At 38.3% G+C, this 21,959-nt stretch overlaps 2 protein-coding genes and 2 non-coding genes across 9 annotated transcripts; 3 read left to right on the top strand and 1 right to left on the bottom strand.

The window, feature by feature from the left end:
* Positions 1 to 537: 537 nt before the first annotated feature.
* Positions 538 to 3,981, top strand: LOC111594760 (putative uncharacterized protein DDB_G0277255). The gene is made up of 2 exons (XM_023308209.2): positions 538 to 595; positions 851 to 3,981. The coding sequence occupies exons 1-2, from the start codon at positions 538 to 540 to the stop codon at positions 3,886 to 3,888; spliced, it is 3,096 nt and encodes a 1,031-aa protein (XP_023163977.2). The 3' UTR covers positions 3,889 to 3,981.
* Positions 3,982 to 6,877: 2,896 nt separating this feature from the next.
* Positions 6,878 to 21,915, bottom strand: LOC111594680 (apoptosis-resistant E3 ubiquitin protein ligase 1). 6 transcript variants are annotated; one of them, XM_023308097.2, is made up of 8 exons: positions 21,644 to 21,915; positions 9,835 to 10,784; positions 9,561 to 9,759; positions 8,809 to 8,945; positions 8,028 to 8,753; positions 7,638 to 7,961; positions 7,321 to 7,583; positions 6,878 to 7,258 (listed from the first exon to the last, which is right to left on the bottom strand). In XM_023308097.2, exons 1-8 carry the CDS (start codon positions 21,834 to 21,836, stop codon positions 7,156 to 7,158), a joined length of 2,895 nt encoding a protein of 964 aa, XP_023163865.1. In that variant the 5' UTR covers positions 21,837 to 21,915; the 3' UTR covers positions 6,878 to 7,155. The 6 variants fall into 6 exon arrangements, with proteins under 6 accessions (XP_023163865.1, XP_023163866.1, XP_023163867.1 ...); XM_023308098.2 differs by having other exon boundaries at positions 8,028 to 8,735; XM_023308099.2 differs by lacking the exon at positions 21,644 to 21,915 and adding an exon at positions 16,011 to 16,177.
* Trnaq-cug lies at positions 21,088 to 21,159 on the top strand. Its single transcript has one exon. It is a non-coding gene; the product is annotated as a tRNA-Gln (tRNA).
* Positions 21,339 to 21,410, top strand: Trnaq-cug. Its single transcript has one exon. It is a non-coding gene; the product is annotated as a tRNA-Gln (tRNA).
* Positions 21,916 to 21,959: the final 44 nt, after the last annotated feature.

The raw sequence follows: 21,959 nt of genomic DNA, 5'->3' as shown, positions 1-21,959 counted from the left end.
TATATTTATGATAAACGTATAACTTACAAATTTAAAAAAATTTAAGCAATACATTTGATTTTTATTATTTTCTTTTATTTTAGAAGATATGAAGTATCTTTATATCTCAGGACTTTTAAAATCTATGTGAGCACATAATAAAAGTGAATTTACTTTTACTTACCCTCCTCTTGATTTTATTTGAGAGCACAGTCAAATTTATTAATATAAACAATTAATACCTTTTACTTTGTTTGCTTGTCGCTTCATATTCATGATGAAGTGTAAACAAATTTACTTCGAGCTTGTATCACGCTTTGCTCTATATTCGAGTCTCGCTTTAACTCACATTTCACCGAGTCGCGATGTCTGAGCACTAGGTTTGCCAACGCAAAGAGAAAATTGTTAAAATTTAACATAGCACGAATCGTGGAAGTTCAGCCATTCGTATCGCGTGCTTTGTCTATAGCGGAAGCCTAGTTGCCGAGTTGAATGTTTGATCATCTTTAAAAAAATAAACATATTAAAGGATATTCATACGCAAAGTTTAACAACGATATGCATGGACTTCTAATCTATTTGTGCCTTTTAACTTGCCTATTTTACTTTTCGGAAGGTACGATAAGGCTTGACGAGCCAAAAGTGATTTGTGACGCAAATTGAAATATATAAATACATTTTTAAACTGGTCTCGAAGATTTCTAAAAATTATAACGAACTGTTGAAGGCAAATGAGTGCTTAATATACTACAGATATAAAATTGAACTTTTAAAGTAACTTTGATTTGTTGTCAATGGGTCTTTAATATTTGTATCCTTTTGCTTTTTTTCGTCCCGTATGTTGTCCTGTCGTTTATGCTTGGTGTTCAAGGTAAACCGTGTCCTGAAAAGACCCGTCGCCATAAGACACGCTGCGATGCTTTCTACAAATGCCGCGACTTGCCCTCGAACTCCCACGTCTGGATACCCATCAAGTGTAAAGAGGGACTCGTTTATGAGCATAGTGTGGGCAGCTGTGTGTTGCCCGCCGAGGATTGGGAATGTCTAACCCCTAGCGAAGTAAATAATGCAACTAACAAGCTGTCAAGCATGGGAAGCAAAGAATCCGACATTATTATTGTTAATAGCGATGATGAGCCGGGAGTTTTACTCAAGGAGTCGCCACAGTTGCGTGACGACAACGTGGAGATTGTGCTGGATGCCTCCTTAAGCAGCGAAGAGCAGAGTGAACCACCTTTCAAGCCTGCACATGAAAGCAGTGAGTATGAAAGCTCCGCCAGCAACCAATTCGATTCCAGCGGCGATGGTGAACTTGTCGATTTGGATAGCCAAGTGCAGCCAGAAAATCGAGAGGGAGCGGTCAATATTACTTACTCTGCTTCTGTAGTGGACAAAGAGCCAATTGCCCTAAATAGACTGCCAAGCTCGTCAATAGATCCCACTCTTACAGCGCATTTGCAACGGCTGTCGCAGCTGATTGATGGACTGCAGCAAACCTATCAGAAGACGGACAAGCCACAAATGGAAATGCGCCCAGATCAGTTAAATGCTTTTCTAGCCCATTTCGATTTAAAAAATCGCTACGATATGCTAAATCCTTTGGGAGGGAGCCACACAGAGACCGCGACACCTACGACCCCAACAAAGCCAATGGAGGTTTCGGCTACTACCACGGCCAGGCCAACTATTCCATTGCCAGAGCCAACAGTGAATAAGACGCGTTTACAAGAGCATTTAACCAAGCATCGCATGCAGCCAGAAACCAAGCTGATGCTATCTAATGCCCAGCCTTTTTCCTCGTACGGTCAGGGCTATGCGAACTCTCAGATTGTAGTCAATCGTCCAGAGGGATCGGTTACATTTACACTCCCTCAATACGGTTCCAGCGATGAACATAGCCAGAAGTATGCACAAACTCAGAGTCATGAGTACATAAGCGACCACGAACCCAAGGTTTCGGAGGAAACACTAAAAACTGTGCTGGAACTGTCCAAGCAGATGATCACCGCTCAGAACATGCCTAAAGTGATTCAGAATCCGGCCTATAATGGAGCCTTCTATGCACAGCCAATTTTGCAGCCTGTCATACTGACTACTCAAAACAATCCTTTCCAGCAGTACTTCCCGATGCAGAGCTTTGAGTCTCATTCACCACCGCGGTCGCAATATATGCATCACAAGAAACAGAGCGGATATAACAAAAAGCAGTCGCAGCCCAGCACCACGATCATTCACAACAATGTTATACCTGTTCATCTGGCTAGCACAAGCTCCGGCGAAAAGGAAGTACTTGATACCTATGGCAACAGCTTGGGCGTCTATCCAAACAATAACAACAACAAGAATCAACAAATGGACAGCATGAACAACGGCAACAACTATCTCAGCAAATTTATGGCTATAATGACAACACCTCGCCCCAATTCCAGCTCCAGCTCCGGGATGTCCGTAACCACTATGAGTAGCCAATATACGGGTCAATATGCGGCTCCGTATGCCAGCGAATATGCACAGACAACGCCGCGTCCTTTCGAGCAGCAACCATCAGCATCGACTGTGGCCTCCTACTATACGCCTAGTCCGCATCTTAATGAGAATAATGCGCATCGCGTGTTCAACACGGAGAGCTATCCTACGTCAATGTCCATCGGTATTAATCTACCTCGCCCCATGGACAGCCACAATCTGTTTCCGATACATCTTGAGCCAGATCAAGTGAAAATTCGACCTAATTCCCAAAAAATCGAAAGCATGGAAGTAGACGCCGATGAAGCGAGTAATGTTAAGTATGTCAACAGCAATGTGAACAACAACCACCTGCACGGGAACAACAACTACAACAATATGCATAGCGGGTCTCATACACTGACCTACAGCAGTGGCGACTCAACGGATCTAATGGGCATGAACCATCAATTAGCACCTAGCTCGTATGTGGATCAGAGCTATGCGATGAACGAGCAGCATCGACCTGACTATAGTCCATCCTACATGTCCAATCTACCAGCCAGCATGAGCAGTGTATATAACGAACCCATGGGCAACAGCATGTACCCATCTGCCATGAGCTCTGCTAATAGCATGCAGCTTATGTCCGGAAAAACAAAATATCCATCTGCATTGGGTCAGCTCGTAAGCTTCAACGGCAACTTTATCAGTTTGGATATGTTTCAGAAGTCGATATTGCCATTGATGACACAATCGCCGTCGGCGTTGTCCGAGCTTGGCAAAGTCGAGGTGATCACATGTCAGGCCGGTGTACGTCAGCCGAATCAGACTGACTGCACCCGTTACTTTGTGTGTAGTAAGAAGGATGGCAAAGTCTTGTCCTACTCTTGCCCACCCTATACGGGCTTTAATAAGCAGACGCGCATATGCGACGCAGCAACTTATGCCCAGTGTGGCACTGTGCCAATCCTCAATGGCTATTCGATTGAGGAGAACAAGCGACTGCAGATCGAAGCCCTTAAGATGCTGAGCGAAGCCAAGCGGCGACAGGAGGCCACGCTTAAGAGTCAGAGTATTGCCAATCTTTTGCAACAATATGGCAGTATGTCGGAGCCAAGTGGATCTGCTGTCCCGTCTAGCATGGAACACAGCTTGCTGGACACCTTCATGGTCAACTTGCCCGAGCCAACTACCACGCCGCGCCCTACGCCAGTCATTCTTACCCTGCCACCCATCAGCAACAGTAATAGCAACATCAGCAGCAGCGGGTCGGCGAAGAAGCGCAAATATTACTGCAGGGAGGGCGATAAGATACCCGACCAGACCTCCATCAGCAGCTACTTCGTTTGCTACAAGACCGCCCAAGGTCAGATGAAAGGTCACAAGATGACATGCTCGAAGGGCCTGCTCTTCTGTCCCCGAACGCTGATGTGCACGCTCGCTAGCAAATGCTCCGGCTAGTTAGCTGGAACCTAATCTAAATAGTGTTCTAAGTTATTTATTTTAAAATTAAGCAACGATTTTCTATATGAAATTAATAACAGTAATAATGATACCGCAAAAATTGTTTTCATTTTACAAATGCTTGGAGCTAAGTGCAAGAGGTCAACGTGAAAGTAATTTTTCTTTGTATTCTACCTGTCAAGCATGTCACAATTTCCCTCATGACACTCGCCGTGCTTTTTAATACCAGTTTTTAAATGGCGCAAACGACCTTCTTATAAAACTTGACATACTCGAGACTCGGTACATATGCGAATGGCCGAAAAAATAAAAAACATGATACGCTTTCAAAGAGTACTACAATTTGTCCAACCCCGACGAGATTCTGCTATAAGCTATGGAAGAAGTTTCTTCGCGGTCGGCTTAGGACTCAAGAGGATTAGCTTTAATCATGGTCGACGTGTCGTGCAGGGTATCTGCAATTCGGTCACTCTCGACCAGCGCACTTTTATTTGTTTTCCTGGTTTAAATGTGTGCCAGGGCACTTTCTGTAGCTGTGACATGGTGGGTACTTGCTATAGCTATGAAGTTTCACTATTTTATTGTGCTAATAATCGTAAATGTGCTTTTGTTGCTGGAAATTATTTCACTAACTATTAAATATTTTTTATGGATTAAAAGTGTTTGCACTCCCTTAAATGAAAACCAGATTAAATATTGTACATATGAATGGAAGAAGCTAGGCATTGCCCCAGCGTCTTTTTTCACTTTTCACACGTGGATTTTGTGATTCGGGTTTCTTAAAAATTGTGTAGCCATATATTATCTCATCTACTTTTACTGTTTCAACTGACTACAAAATAAGACTTGCACCTAAATTTATTTTTCTGAAGAATCTCTCATAATTATTTTAGAAACTACTTTCAAGCAGCGCATAGGAAATTAAGCAGGTATTTATTTATTATATATTGCATACATAAGTAAAATTTGTTATATGGAAACTTTCTATATTTCAACTTTTGTGCAAGTATTGTAAGCCGCCATCACAAATCTATAATTTAAAAGGCTTTACAGAGGAAAAGAGTAGAACAGAACAGGTTGTCAGCACACAAATATCAGTTAGGGACATATATTTGCCTAAAATCAGTGGATAAATCGTTACCATACTCAATTGCCAAAATACGATTGAAAATTATGTGGCGGCATTCTTGAACTCTTCGACAACCAACTCACTTTCTCCACTGCATTTGATTGTCTTCCGATAATTAATATATAATAATTGCTTAAATTGATCTACACACAAAATACTAAACACGCGCATTTTAGAAATTTCTTTCTGTTCACTTAATATGTCACTCACGGATCCTCAATTTGAGAAATGCTCGTTTAGTGCCAGCAAAATATGTAGACAAAAATGTCGGAGGAGTCTGTTGTTAGCTTAGACTGCGCATCAGGTAAGTAATTTAAAGGGAACCCAGTTATGGACACACACAAAAGAATACATACATAATTTTTTGGATATGTATTCAAGAATAACGTTTAGTCAAAAGGAAGTTGCTTTAAATTTAGGAGGATTAGGAGAACATTGGATTAAACACGACATCTTCGACGGGTTACATAATTTAAGTTTGCATGTATGCAAACAATTTCTATTTGCATGGGCTCAAGGGGGAAAAGCTATAACAATAATTAAAAAAATTGTGACCTGCGACCTTTGGCAAGTACGAGAGATAATTATAATAATGTCAATTAGCTGATGAAAGTGTTTTAATGTACTTACTACACCGGTTTATGATAAGCTTTTAGTCGTTTTATTAGTTCATATAAGCATTTTAAACCAGTTCCGGACACAATGCTCTATTCAGTGTCTTAAGTAAATGAAAAACAAATATTTCAAGCTGGAAGGGCTCGAAAGGGAGACATCCTGCACCCGAATCTCCGAAAAGCTGGAATCTACACGTGTATTTAAATTTGCTGGCTTATGCTTGAAATCCAAGCCAAAATATTGATTATAATATTTTATGATTTTGGAGGCCAGGAGATCTTATGGATATGGGCATAAGGATAGATGGGCAGACATACATACATAACTGAATCAATTCAGTGCGTTGATTAAACTATTTATATAATTTATCTAGTCAGCCACATTACCAGCCAGGTTACAAGCATTTTTGGAATATGTACTCGTAGGTCTTATAGTGTTATAATTTTGCCAAAACTTCCATTAAAGGTGTAGAAAATTGGGTACCTATCACAGTTTTAAACGTAGAACCTGACAAGTATGGCACATCGGATCTGACTATATAAATATTAGTGATCCTAGAGCCGACAAATCGAAATCTTTTGAAGTTTTAAAGCTGGAACTGGATGAGTCGCAGTGTCAAATTAAAAATAGGTTCATTTGGATTCTAAGCTCCCAAGTTTGACAGTTAAGTTACTCTAGCTTTAATTGTTGCAATTTAATTACTGCAGACTCCCTTACCAAAAATGATTCCTTTGTTTTTAACCCGTGAATGAGTATGAATATCAGACTGCAATATTCTGACTTTCGAGTTAGACTAGACTACTAAAATAGTTGTGTACATACGTATAATTTGTATTTCGAGTAAGAAAATCACACTAGAAGAGATCTTTACTTGCAATTAAAAGTAATCATTCTAAGAACTACAACTGTAGTCTATAACTAGTTATTTATAATTTAATTTAATCCTGTGATCTTTTAACTTTTAATAAATACTTAATCTATGTATATTTTAAATATGAATATTGCTTATACATATTAGCTACTCGATAGATATTGGAGAACACATTTAAAGTTTAGTTTAACATTCATGTTATTAGCATTGCTTTTTATACCTCTTCATTAGTTCTCTATTTCATTTCAATTGCAATTCGGAAAAACGGTGAACTAATTAATCTATACAAGTATTGATTTCAATATTCAAGCAATTCATTTTGCCACATTTTGAATATCATAGTCTACATAAGTATTTACGATTAACTTGCGCTAGTTTATTATTCAATTATCACATTCTTTTTGATGATGATATATATTCATTTTTTCACTTTGACTCGTTTCAGAACAGCTTCTTATTCTATGGTTTTACTTTACGTTTCATTTGCTTTCATCAACTATTTAACTCGGAAATGGGAAATTATGAGAATCTAAAGTCGTATGTCACGAATAATAGAAATTCTAGCCATCTATGACACAAAGCATAGGAACTATATTAGTTTCAATTTCTTATTAACATAAAATAAAGAAAGTGTTCCCTTGATAAGGACTCAGACCATGCCAAAGCCCTCGCTGCCCTCACTGATGGCCAGCAGCAAAGATTTTTCAAATTGCTCGTAGCTCTCGTAATCCGGCAGGCAAAGTTGGTTAAAACTATAAGCAGAAAGTAAGTCAATTTTGTAAAAATATATATCACTCAAACTCTAGATACGTACCAGGTGTGTGCCGTGGGCAGGTTTCCAAATGTGGGCGCTGCGGTTATTTGAAATTGTGGATTCAGCTCCTGAAACCCGCCAGGCGGCAGCTGAGAACAGCCAGTGGTGAACTGCAACAGACGGGCCATTTCAGTTTGGCTAAAATTGCTAACTCCTGCCCAGAACCAGGCGAGTACACGTCGAAACTCCGCCGAATTTCCATTGGCAATGTGATGCGACTTAAAGTCGGTTATAGAATACTCGCCAGTGCCGCACATCAGTAGCTTAAATAGGGTACTTCAATAACTAATTATATGAGAAAATTGTGCTTCATTCACCTCTAATTCGTTTTCATCGAAAATGCTTAGCAAGTTGTCGGGTATGATTGCATTCAGACCCTTTAGAAAACTGTCGACTTCATCTTTAACACTGTTGCAAAGTCGCTGCTGTGCCAAAGCATCCAGATATTGATTTTTACTGGCATTGGTTACGCGTGTCTTGGCACCATTTGGAATAAGTTCTATGGACTTGATTAGTTGCCCGCTGTTATCATATACATCCTCCACGAAGTACAACTCCAGGGTGTCTGTGCCATCCAAATCCGTATCGAGTATGTACTTAATTTTCGACAAATACAAATCGGGATCATCCTGCTCGAAGTACTAAAATACGAATAATAAAATCACTTTTCAAATAAGAAATTATAAGCAAATAACTATGAGTCTCACCTTGTAGTGTACTCTTAGCCCAATGAGCTGGGCCAGAAACGATCGACTGAAGCGTGCTCGCACCAATTGCCTGTAGCTGCCGCCTAGAGCACTTTCAAAGAGACATTTGCCAACCATTTTTCCCGCAAATTCAAAATACTTCAGCTTTAGATGCGCCGGCCGTGTTGGATTTGGATGCACCAGCGCCTGGTGCTTGTCATGAAATGTACAAAAGAGTCCACTTCTTGAATCAAACAGAGCGCTGCAAACCAATTCGAACCATTCGCGACGCAGGCCACCCCAGTCAATACCCTGCTCCCCCTGGAAAGTGACTTCGAAGTTGCCGCACCAATCCGAGACACAAAATCCTTTGGTGGCTTTCATACTGCTCTCGAGTATCTTTTCGCGATTCACTTTGAGTGCCATTTTCTCGTGATAATAGCTGGCATGGAACTTGCGCACCTCGTGATAGAAGAAATCCTGCTTGTCCTTGAACGTCTCCGAGCCACCAATATTCTTCAGCAAGAAGTGCGTGAAAGTCGCAGCAATTATGTTGCGATCTTTCGAGGCAAGCTCGATGCGTGGCTGTGCACCATCGTCTATAATGAAAACCGGCCCATGCAACTGCGTCACCAGCTGAGGCAGAAAGTGGAACTTGGTCGACGGACACAGCCGAAATGTGGCAATGCGCTTCGGTATGAACTTCAATATCATTTCCTTGATCGTCACCTGAAAGATCAACGAGTTCTGAGCCTCAACGTTTCGCACAATTAATGTGAGCCTACTGTGTACTACTACTCACCTGTTTCGGCCCCACATAGCACATCACTTTCCTGGGTTTGCTCCTTGTTGCTCCATAAACACTCAGCAGCTTGGCCTCGTAGCAGATATTGTGCTTTCGGGACGCAATATTTTTATGAACGAGCGTCGTGTCGCTACCTCGAATATCAGAAGTAGAAAGAGAACTTGTATTAAAAACTAAATGTAATGATAAATTAATCATCAACATTCTTAGACTTATTCTTATCAATAATTAATAGCTATCTGCTTTATTAATTATGATCAAAGATGGCACGTAAATTATTTGAATAAAATTAAGAGTGCCCTAACATGGAGTACTCAACTAGAAGAGATCCTCGATTAAACTAAACTTGGTTACTCTAGCCTTTGATCTGTTTAACTTGTGGCTCGATCAATCAAAATTATTTCGTAATATTGATCGACAGTTGTTTTAGAAAAAGCTTCAGTGTATATAACAAAGACTATGACAAATGAGTAATATTCATAAGTGTAAAATCTGTGCATTCAGATACCAACTTGACCAAAATCCAAATATTAATTTTAACAAAATATATGATGAAATATGAACATTGAATATTAACAGAGGAGTATCAAGTCTGCAGGCTTTGCATTTGCCGAGATCAATATGTTCATTCGGATAATACACGGATAGATGGATAGTCAGTCGAAAGTGGCTAAGTCGACTCAGCTAGTGTTTGTAATTCTTATTATATCTATAAAATTATGTGTTTTTAACTGCAATCTGATACTTACTGCTGAGCACAATTATGTCAAAGTCGCCATTAGGCAGTTGCTGATCTCGATAGCTGATACTAGCACGCAAGCATGTGGGCTCTGGAAAGAGAGCAGTCACTGAAACGCGCGAATTGACTCTGTCGTAGCTAAAGGCAATGGCATGCTGCAGTTTTTCGACGGATGCGCCGTTTAGGTCGTAAATAGCGACACGGTAACCCTGCAAAGTGGCATGGAATGGGTTGGTGTTAAGAGGTGTTGAGTTCTTTCTGAGGTTGTATGCAACGTAACGTACCTGCAAGGCCTCGTCGGACTGCTCGAAGAGACACGCATTCCCAAACTCGTCCCTCGGTTCTATGTGCATCAAAGTCGGAGCACTGGCGCAGCAGATGAGTGTGCTAGCTGGCCGAATGAATCGTGACCTGCGTGGATCGATGGCGCCGGGCAGAAAGTTGCGAACAAAAGGCGAACCGGCTATATGACTAGCGCCGATCAGCACGGAAATGTTGTACTGTCCCGCAGTGCGAACTGTGAACTTGACTTTGGCAATGTTGGCATTATTGGGATCTGTGGATGAGCCCAGCTCACTGATTGTGACTACTTTGCGTGTGCCCTCGGTGACTTCTACGAAGAAGTGATCGGTATCACAGATGGGGTACGGCTGGCCATTCCGCTGAAAGAAGCGCACAACGAAGCACATGGTGCCGCCGACATGGGCCGGATCTTTCCAGTCCCACTGAACCCTGCAGTTGGCGGGCAGCAGATACTTCCCGGTTACGTACTGTAGAAGTGAGTGGCGCGCTTCCGGCGCCAAAGAAGGTTGTGTCATGGCGGCGAGTGTGACCAGACCGGCAACGGAAACAGAGACCACAAGCATGCCGCCCCATGTCCAGGCGTCCTGATGTTGACTTGACTTAACCACCGTTGACCACAGCTGCGCCTTTAAAGCGTCCAGCTGTGCCTTCGATGTGGGCAGGCCTTGACGCGCAGTCGACCACAATTGCCAATCCTTGCCGAGTATCTTGCTGGCACGCGAATCCTCCAGCCAGTACACGTCCTCCAACGAGGCCACCTCAACGGCCAGCAGACGTTGGTAATGATGTTGCATACGATACTCCCGCAGCCATTCGCGCAGAATCAATTTCTGCTGCAGGTGGAGAGCGGCTCGTTGTAAACGCTGTTCGTCACCCGGCGGCAGCTCGGGCAAATGCTCCGGATCGCCAGAGCTTGATAACGATGAGATTCCTATGCGGAAGACAAGAGGAGGATACGAATATCAAATATTAAGTTGCACGTGGCATATTTTAATTGAATATAACAAACTTTTGGCGTCAAGGCTAATTGAGTTAAACTGCCAAAGTTTGTGAGGAGCTCGAAACTTTTGCGATATCGACGTTCGACATCGAAATTGTCATCGACGGCGTCATCAGGACACGTTCAATATAGACTCGCAACACAAATAAAATCAACTTAATTGCGCCTCCAATTACAAGTCACTTATTTAGTCAGGCATTGCCATTCACCAGAAACTTTGACCACCTTGCCAATCAATTATATTTCAATTTTGGTGAATAACCTGCGAACCAAAACGAGCTCACGAAACTTAAGCTCACAGGCAACGCGTGTAATATGTATGGACATCCTGACTATATAGGTACATTTACTCATTCGTTGTCGTTGATTTCCCAAGCACGAACTGTTGGCCTTTGTTTACTTTCTTTGTGCTTCATAGCCTTAACTTGTTTTTATTCTCTCGCCACCCTTTCAGTGTTTCGGGTAATAGACTTTTTGTTCGTAGCGTTGACATTTAAGTATTGGGGTTTCTTTTTAAATATTTTCAAGCAATCATCATTATTAATAGGTAACCACACTTTGCTATTATATATTTATAACAGGCAATACGACTTCTGTCTTTCTCAAAATATCAACATTAAAACAAACCACGAGCTGTATAGAGGTATAGAGCTTCTAGTTTGCTATTTGATATTTTTCATCAAAATATGTCCAGTATTTACACGAAATTTTATTTTCCTAATCTGACCATTGGCATTCAGGACTGCCAACCACAACCCAGTTCAAGGCTCAAACGAGTAAAGTACAACGCTAATCCACATGCAATCTAAGCTCAGAATATAACGTTATTGACTATTACTAAATATACAAACGTACAAAAGCAACGATTGCGTGCCTGACACTTGGAAACAATTTTATTCCTTAGCAATTTCTTTCATTGCTTGCCCTCGCTCCTCGTACGCCGGAGAACTACGGATACCCCATATTTATTTGCCTGCTTTTGTACGAACGAACCACTTCCTTTAGATTTCGCTGATTCTGTAACCAACCTCAAAATGGTGCGAAATGTAAACAGCAAACAATGAAAGGCAAAATTTTGTTCTGAAAAGTTTTCGTTGATGTCTAGATATACACACGCGCACACATGGAAAATTCAATGTGTTTCCTACATGATTATCATATTAAAGTTGTCATTGAAAAGTAGCAAATATTTAATTGAAATTGCGATTCATACAATGCATATACAAGATATATGCCACATCAAGCGACAGGAGTAAATACGATTACATATATATATGTATATATATCTATCAAGTGCCGATAAGCAGATAAACTTGGAAAATAAGCTTAAGATCTCCGCAACGAGTTTTCTCAGGTATCCTATTTGCACGCACTTTTATGCTGCGAGCTAGAGAGAGTTATACTTTGGAATTTTTATTGTAATCTAAATTGTTTTATCTCAAAAAGGCTCGTGTTTGTAGATAATGAATGAATCTATGGTATGTAATGAAAATGAATGGGTTTGACCGTCTCAAATGACATTTGAATTTCTAAGTTTAACTAACTGTAGCTGACAGTTGGATTTTGGTCTCCAGTTCGTAATACGAGGAGCAACCAAAATCTATTTCTGGACTCACCAATCTCATACGTTAAACACAATTTAAGCATGGCACAGGGCAAGCTCTTTTTTGTGGCTCTATTGGATGGCCAGCACACTTGCATATTATAGATCAGAAGTGCCATATCGGAATCGCCGCCAAACCGGTCCACAATTCCCTTAAACTTGACGCAGGCATGGAGCAATATCAATTCATGGCCAACCACAGCATCCTCGGGCGGCAACTGGATCTGAGCCATATAAGCAATGTGGTATTGTAGTTAGTTTAATTACTTTACAAATTTTGCCAGACAACTCTAAGCCGACTATGAAAATGGCATTCGAGTCAATTTGTTGCTATCAACAAATTATTAATTAAAAATTTGTTTAAATACTGATGACAGACATATGAGTTACAATTATTACATTGCTAACAATCGACTTCCAAATTCTAAAATTTTTAATATTAAACTCAGAAGTTTAGAACAATTTTTTTAAAATATTTTGAAGCCAGAATTAAGCATTGGCGAAGTGTTGAGAAATGTATACAGATCAGAACAAGCTAAGAAATGATCGTGTCTATAAATGTAAAGAGCTTAGGAATGGACAGGCCTAACTTTCGATCTATTATATGCATAGAAGTAAGAAAGATTTTTACGGAAATCCAATGTACAACAAAATAGGTTTTATTGCCTATTTAATTGTCTACTTTATTCCAAATATGATAGTTCTATGACAGAGTGTAATAATGAGGATAATTGTAACTGAAAGATTACTTCCTATGGAAACAGCAAATTGATTTAATTTCTTACCTTTGCGTTGTATTAGAATTCTTCAATTGTTAGTAAGTATTTGTAAGTTCTTCAAATATTATTCTTTGAAATTGAATTTTGTCCTTTCCTATTTACAAAAAGATCTTATGTGAAAATCCTAAAAAGAGCCATTTTAATTTTTTCATTTTTTAGAGAAAGCAGATGAGAACAATGAGACTTGGTGCAAGGAAGTTTTTTATATTCACAGTTTTCCGCCTTCCCATTTTGTGAATGTGTTTGTCTTGTCAAAGTAAAAAATAATTAAAATGTTGGCGACAAGGACATCGTCATCGTGGGTGTACGTTTAATTTGCCTGTAACAAAATGTTATTTTTTTTTTTTGCAGCTAAGTGTTTTATGCGTATACATTTATTAAAGCAGCTTAAACCGTCTGTTTATAAACTTTTTGTGACGGAACAAAAACACAAACAATTTGTGTATTAAATTGAAGCACTCTTCACATTGCCGCCGGGCCGCCTACCACACTTACCTGAAGTTGCGCCATAAATGCAAGAGCAACTTGGGCAGCAGCCTCTGCAAGTGACGTATACGCAAGGTTAGCCCGCGAAAATATTATGCAACACAAGGGGCTTGCCCATCTCAAGTATTTCGCTAATAAATTTATACCGTGAATAATACTTTTCTTCAAAATGGTCATCTTAAGGCAGTTAGGAGTTTACTTAAGGTAGCCTTCAATTATTTTAATTATTTTTCAGAAGGCCAACATTAAATAAATGTTGCATAAGAAATACATGAGAATAATACATGAAGACTACTGTACTCTGAACTATGCTTCATTTAGAATTATCTACTATACATCCATTCGCTAGTCAAATATGGAACTGTTGACATATAGAATTATTAAAGATATATATAAGCAAACTTTTAATTTAAGCAAAAAACAAGAAATCTCTTCTCTGGGGTGCCCGACTAGGAGATCCCTAAGATCGCTATTGAAGCTGACATTTCAAATATATTTTAGGGTTTATACTCATTTGATAAAGTGATAAGATTTTCCCGATACGCCGACTAGCGCGTGGCAAATCAGGAAATACTAAATCGAGTATGTCAGAAAGTTAAAGTAATGAGGACTTGAAATTTGGAAGATATATTTGCTTTGGCAACCCAAGGTGAATCTTACATTTTGGCATATAAGATAATGGTTTGAACAATTTTGTTACACATATCGTACTCAGTACAACAATCATCTAAAAACAAAATATATATTTATATATAGCTAAGCTGATCCCATTGGAAAATCAGGGTATAATGGTTGGGTGCAAATGTATGTAACAGGCAAAAGGTGGCGTGGCATATAGCATATATGTTCTTGATCAGGCCTGTCCTCTATAGAGCACGCGCATATGAAGTTTCTTTCAAATAATCGACAACTATTTCCCCCTTTATTGTTATCGATTAAAAACATGATCGAAATTAAATTATATCTCGTACGGCTTACGAACTAGAGCCTCCAAATTTTGTATATAGTTTAATGTATATATTTTATACAATTTTTAATTTTTGTTATATATTGGATCCGACTCCAAATTTTCCCTAATTTCTTTAAATGCAAGTTCAGTTGAAAATAAGGCCAATATGTAAAGGAGTTAGCATTTTTACTAAGCTGACCATGACTTCAATCAATTATGTAAGTCATATGCTAAAAACTTCATCAAAATCCATTAAGTAAAACAGAAGTTATTAAACAAAAGGGTTGGCAACTTGCAAGAGCATGCGGCATGCAGCGCCAAGCGTACGCTTTTTTCCTACACGTGTACACACATACAATCAAATTTTTACATTCTTTTCTATTCGAATTGAATTGTGCTTGAATTATCAGCTGCTCCTGCTTGAGTTGAAGTTTGCAACATATTCGGTGTTGGTAGAGACGACGCTCGTTCCCGACAAGTTCCAATGTTGGTTCGAAGCTTTTTATTAATACTCGATACAAACTATTGCAAATACTAAAAAGCGGCGTGGGAACGCGCGCGCGTGCCTGATAAGCACGAGCTTGACGCGTTTCCCCTGCCTTTCTGACCTTGATCTTGCACCATAGTTTTTATACGCCTTATCACCAAATGCCGAGGCGATGACGTCATCAATTCAAGAAACCTGACCTACCATCATTCCGGGACAAACAATTCCCTAAGGCTGTCTTCTTAATGGAAAGCTAACTCTAAATAATATATAATTCAATTCCGATCAGCATCGATATCAGTATTGTACACATTTCTATATTATATATTATATTTCTATACTCACTCATTATTCCTCATTATCAGGTTCATAACCCGCTTAGCAACTCAATAGACGAGTTGGCTTTGACCAAGTGACTAACTAAATCGTGCACTGGTCACTAAATAAATGCAAGTTCAATAAGTCCAAATGCAATTATAGAAAGATAGATAAATATATAAGAAATTACTCGACCTTAAAATTAGTTAGATATGAAAACCTTTGTGGGCAGCAGACAACAGTAAACTGCAGTTATAGAGCCTCAACTTGTAGTTTTCAGTCGTGCGCCCCAAATCAATTGGGGTCAGGGTCAAAGGCGAAAACTTGCATAAAAACGAGCTAAAGCACATTTCGCGCACGACCCGTTGTTCCGCATTGCCTTGGCAATTGGTATGGGAATGCGAATGCGATTGCGATTGCGAATGCGAATGCGAATGGGAATGCGAATGAAAATGGATATGGAAATGGAAGTGTTGAAGCTTTAAAGTAGTTTTAGTTGGGGTTCGCTTTAAGTGAAAACTTTCCGCACACTCACCTGAGGAGGAGGATTGCGAGTGTCGCATTGTGGTGGCCATTGCGATGGAATTGATCTCCGACTCGGGTGACCACATTGTTGTGCTTTTTATAGATATATTCACGTTATGGTATTGTGTAATTGATTATTGACCTGACGTTCTTAAAATCGTCGTATTAAAATGTTTTCTTGCATTTCTTGTATTTTACTTGGATTATAAAAGAGCTTTAGGAATTAGAACATTTAATGTCCAGTTTTCTTTTTTAATTATATCAGTTTGATATAAAAGTTTCAACATATTGAAAAGAGTCACGGAACGGGTTATCTGCACGCTATGAGAATTTGGCAGGAACTTTGAATTTTATGATAAAAAATATATTATGTTCTTCGATAAGGAAGAAAGGATTCTTGTCAAATATAACGACTTATACATTTTGCGTTGGGAGTTCAAAATCTAGAGCGCTAAAGCTCGTATAACATACACTGAAATCAAAATAGCACTAAAAAACTGTTATACCCTGTTTTCTCATTTTGATTGGGTTCAGCGTATATAAATACTCATTAATTGGCTTTATTTTCCTTTATATAATTAATAACGAATTTTTTAAAAACATGAAAAAATACTTGTGCTTTGTGCTCTACTTACACGCCGTGCGAGACCATAGCAATAGAGATAAGTTATGTTTATTTAAAGGACGACTGCTTCTGTTTGATAAGATATTTAAATGAAAGGAGTCATTCTACGGACGACGAGCAGTTCTGCAAGATTCGTTGTAGCTCAAACGTTATATTTTGATTGTCCTTTCTGCCGCGTTAGTTATTCCTTATTTATTTATTTACTTTCAGAAATCAAGTTCAAATATAAGTAACTATTTTCTATGGCGGGACAACATCTCCTCTTTATCTTTATTGTTATGTATAGTAGACTATGTATATATATATATATATATATATATATTAATCTTTTTCATTTTGTTCCGAAAGTCTTTTCTTAAGTTTTTGCAGACATTTTCGCCTTCACTTAAAATCCACTTTCTAGATATGTTCATGTATTAAGGTAGCTACTTTTTACTATATGCATATGAACAATCAAATATATTGCTAACTTTAAGAAAAGCTGTAATATTGTCACACTGGCCAATGAGTAAAAATTATATAAGCTCTGTCCACTATCCTAGAGCCGTATGCCGACGTGAATCAGCTATTTTGTAGCAGCCGCAACGGCAGATTCTTCCACGTACTCCGCATCCTACTGCACATCATCATCATTGCCATTGATGGCGCCATTTTGGTTTTTGTTTTTGTTTTTGTTTTCGTTTTTATGTGACCACCAAGCCAATCTGTGTGAGTGTGAGTTGACTCTGTTCCTGCCGGTGCTTGTAATGCGAGCTGACAAAGTTTGTCTGCAGTTATAAGCACTTGCTGTGTGAGTGTGTGCGTGGGTCTGGTTCACCGTGTGAATCGATTTGACTGTGTGCGAGTGTGTGTGTTTACTGTCGGAATTTGTAATGAGAGTGAGCTGTTCATTTGCTTTAGGGTCGCCAAGTGGCCGACGTCTATTTGACTTTCCCTCCCTCGTTCTTCTTGCTGCTTGACTATATATGGATGTGACCATGCGAGTACATACATACAGCTTTACTTACAATGTACACGATGTTAGGATATTGCTGGCCTGTCTTTTTAAAAGGCAAACACATACTTATACCCTAACCTATTCGAACGAGTTTATGGGATCATAATAGCCACAAATTTTCTTGCGAACGATGACAAAGTGTTTTTCTATATTTATGCAAAAAAAATCAATCGAGTGATAAACAATAAGAAATTATCTTTATACAGAAGTTTTATATTTTAAACTTTTTTCCTCAAAATTAAGTGCGCAAATATCTGTGTGGACTGTTTTTATTCGATACGATAAAAAGGAACAATATGAAAGAGGATGTAGAAGATGAATGAAAAGAAAGAAAGAGACAGCAAATTGAGTGTCTCCGAAAGAGAAAATAAAATAGGCAGTCAAAAGAGAGGATAAACTAAATAACAGTTATGGTATTCTGATTGTGAGCTGACAAATGCGACAACAAAGAACAAACGCAAACGAAAACGCAAAAACAAAACCCGTGGCAATAATGATAACTAACCGCAAAGAGCGCCGCCAGCGACAGCCGCAGCAGTACCGTTAACAGCAATGCAAAACAGCACGACTGAGCGAGATGGCAACAACATCAGCAGCAGCTTCCGTCCGGCGTCCGGCGACTGGCGGCTTGGCCTACATAACAAAAACAGTTGCATTGTTACGAGCACATCTTAGGGTTGGGCAGCAAGTCAGGCAGGCATGGGAGTAGGAGAGACGAGCAGAACGACGCAATAAAGGGCCTCTTGTTATGTTATGTGCACATGTCTCTTAGACTACTATCGTGTTCTTGTTGCTTTTCATTGCCACTCGAGTCATCTTTAACGGTTTGACAGTGGTCCTATGAATCCTTTTAATTTGTTTAGCCCGTCCTCAGACTGCCTCCCAAGTGGCGCCCTTCAATGTAACTTGCTTGGAAAAACAAGTGCAATTTCCTTTCAATTTCCTTTCTTCGTGAGCAACAGCAAATTGCTACAACAGGCAGCTAATGCACATTTGTTCTTTTGCTTGCGTTGACCGTTGGTCAATGTTTACCAAACAATTATTTCATCAACACCACCAATAACAGCAACAGCCGATTTCATTGGCTACTTTTTCGTTCAGTCCCACTTTTTCAGACAGGCCAATACTGAAGGCTATATTCGTATAACACGACTGCCTGTCTAGTTGTAAGCATAATTCAGAAATATCCGATATAATAGCCCAACTTTTTGCTGTGAATAACTATGATAGGCATAGACTAAAATAGATATTCCGAAGGGTAAAGATTGTTTGCTAGCGATAAATTGTCATTTGGGTACACCATGAATCTGGTTAGCACGCAGGGCTCTTGATCCTGATATCCGAGTTTCAAGCCTCTCAAAAAAAAATTTTTTTTTTCATTTTATATAACTTCTTTAATATCAAAATGTATATGTTTTTTATTTGAAAAAATTCACTGCAGAATGCATATAAACGAAATGTTGAAAATAAATACATATATTCTACATATTATATAAAAAACAAGTCCTGGACGAAAAATAATAAAAAACAATTCAATTTTTTATGAACTTCATTCACGGAATTCTTTGATTTACAATTAATTTCGTCGAAGAACCTGAGGGATTCATGACCTATATTTAGTATATGTATGTATATTGTGCATATAATTATTCTCGTATATATGTGTGTATGTAAATATTAACACATATATCTTAGTAGTTCTGTACAGGCTATCAAAATGAATGAGCTAAATAATTTTTGCTTAAAAGTATTAAATTCAGATTTTTAAAAATATACAATATATAATTCGAACCACAAAATGAAGAGACTCATGAGTGCACTTAACCTAGAACAAATATTAATAAGTTGTCTCAAGCCAATAGAAATATAAATAAGTAAAACTGGGATATGTGTAACTGAAAAATGCACGAATTATACATATTGAATTAAAGAAAGCCAAAGCGTTGGTGGCTGAAATGCGCAAAAATAAAGAAAAGTGAAACAAAAAATAAATGCAAAAACTCTGAAACTTGGCGCGCAATTCAATTGGTCGTGAATTCTTAATGTTTCGAGGGGTGTCCCCCCTTAACCCTATACCACGTGGAGCGCGAATTAGGTTAGGGCAGGAATATATTAGTTTTCACAAAACGCATGTCATGAAATTCAGCATAAAACAGTTAAAATGAGCCGCACTCGCCGTTTTTATATATATTTTTCATTGTAGCATATTAATATTTTGTAAGATCAATGTTTATGTGGGTTGTTAGTGCTACTTATTTATTTTTTATTTTTCTTTTCGATTGCTAAAAGAGAAAAACACAAAACGCGGCGTCTTGATGCGCAAGAACACAACCAACGAGCTCCGACGTGCAACGAAAACTGTGCGTTTAAGGACATTTACGATTGATTTTATACCGAATACACGACTGGCTACTTTCTCCGAATACTGCTATTGCCTTTGGCCTTGTTATTGTTGTTATTGCTGCTGTTGTTTTTGTTGTTGCAGTTGTTGTTTATATTGTTCTGACATGGAAAACTTCGTTCTGTGAATGAGCCGAGCGACCGAAAAGGGAGCTGCCGAGCGTTCGAGCAGCCGAGCTACATTTCGGAGTAAAAATGTGCCAGGCTGGGCTTGCGTATTCCAGCAGGTTGTTTTTGTTTCGCACTCTTTTTAAAATAACGTTATGATTTTTACCTAACAAGCATCAGTAAAAAAGAGCCTACTGATAAGCGTATTCAAATGCTTTGGCACAAATCGCCAAATATTTTGAAATAAAATAAACAATATTTAATTCAACACATAATGTGTATTAAAATTCTTAAATTTTCTGCTAATTAAAATCTGGCTAAGTTCACTGGCGTCTTACTTGATCCTTCAAGCTTTTTCTATAATATTTATTGACAAACGAACATGACTTTCTGAATAAACAAATGCAAAAAACTTTCTATACAGTCATTGATAAAAAAGGCAACTTTTATTAGAACGAATTTTACAAGTCTTGTTTGTGAAATTCTTTTTTAAATATAAATGGTATATTTACAATGAGTGCAGCTACCTAAATATATCTATTTCTAATCAGTATAAATTTAAGACTTGTTAAAATTGAATGATAAGGCCAATTGAGTGTTTATTGACCCTATTTACCCTATTGACCCTATTTATAAGTCTATTCCACCAAAGAAAGCAAATGACAAATACTCCACAAGAATCCAAAAAACATAATTCATTTTTTTAAATTTTAATTAATTACCTATGTCATTTTCTAAGTAAAATTACTGAAGATATCTGATCGTTTAGAAGTCGAATAGAAATTTGTAATATTAAATTCAGCAAATCAATCGCAACATATAAAAGCTGATAAATAAATGATACAAATAAATAAATAAATAAATAGTGCATTAATTCTGTTTGTAAAAAATTTCGTTTTTTTTGTGATCAGTGTTTTATGCTGAAAGAAAGCAAATTACTGATGGAATCTGCACAGTGGTTCCATGGTGTAATGGTTAGCACTCAGGACTCTGAATCCTGCGATCCGAGTTCAAATCTCGGTGGAACCTGAATCCAAAAAATAATTTTTTATTTATTTTTATTTTTTTTTCTTTAATTTTTTTGTTCTTCAATTAAAGACAATATATTTACTAAAAGTTGCTTTTGTTTACTCATTTATTCTATTTTCCGCCAAGTCATAAAATTGTAATGAATTTGTATTATTGACTTTTTGGTCGAAGATCATATGGGTTCCATGGTGTAATGGTTAGCACTCAGGACTCTGAATCCTGCGATCCGAGTTCAAATCTCGGTGGAACCTAAGTTTCATATGTTTTTTTGATATTAAAATATTATTTATTTTTATTATACATTATATTTTAAGAGTATGCATTGGAAATTTAGAACAACTGTTCAGAGCTTGCCAAACATATATTCACAGGTGTATAAATTCCACAATGCGCCAAAAATCGAAATACTAACACAGAAATATGTATAGCTATTATTCAGCACACACTAAATACAGTAGATTTACTTTCAGAGTCCCGGACTTACCCTTATCTCTGAACAGTCTCCGGTATGCGAGCCATTCGTCGGCTGTGAAGCTGGATGGATGCTCGTGTCGTGTGTAAAGATGCAGCCAGTCCGGATACGAGGACCAAATCAATAAAACAATCTTTACCAATGAGATGGTAAACATTAAACTCAACACTATTGCAATCAATACTTTCAGCGAGCCTTTCAACATAATAAAAAATGCACAAATACTCCACGATTACATGAAACCCAAAGCGTTAACGCTTTTGAGTAAAATTCGACTCCAAAGCACTTGTAAATTACTCTGATTAATATTTAATACTTATACATTGAC

The sequence above is a fragment of the Drosophila hydei genome, unplaced genomic scaffold, assembly GCF_003285905.1.
Source record: "Drosophila hydei strain 15085-1641.00,03,60 unplaced genomic scaffold, DhydRS2 tig00000149-arrow-pilon, whole genome shotgun sequence".
Classification (NCBI taxonomy): domain Eukaryota; kingdom Metazoa; phylum Arthropoda; class Insecta; order Diptera; family Drosophilidae; genus Drosophila; species Drosophila hydei.
Note: the sequence above shows the minus strand (reverse complement) of the source record. Positions and strands in the feature narration are given on the sequence as shown.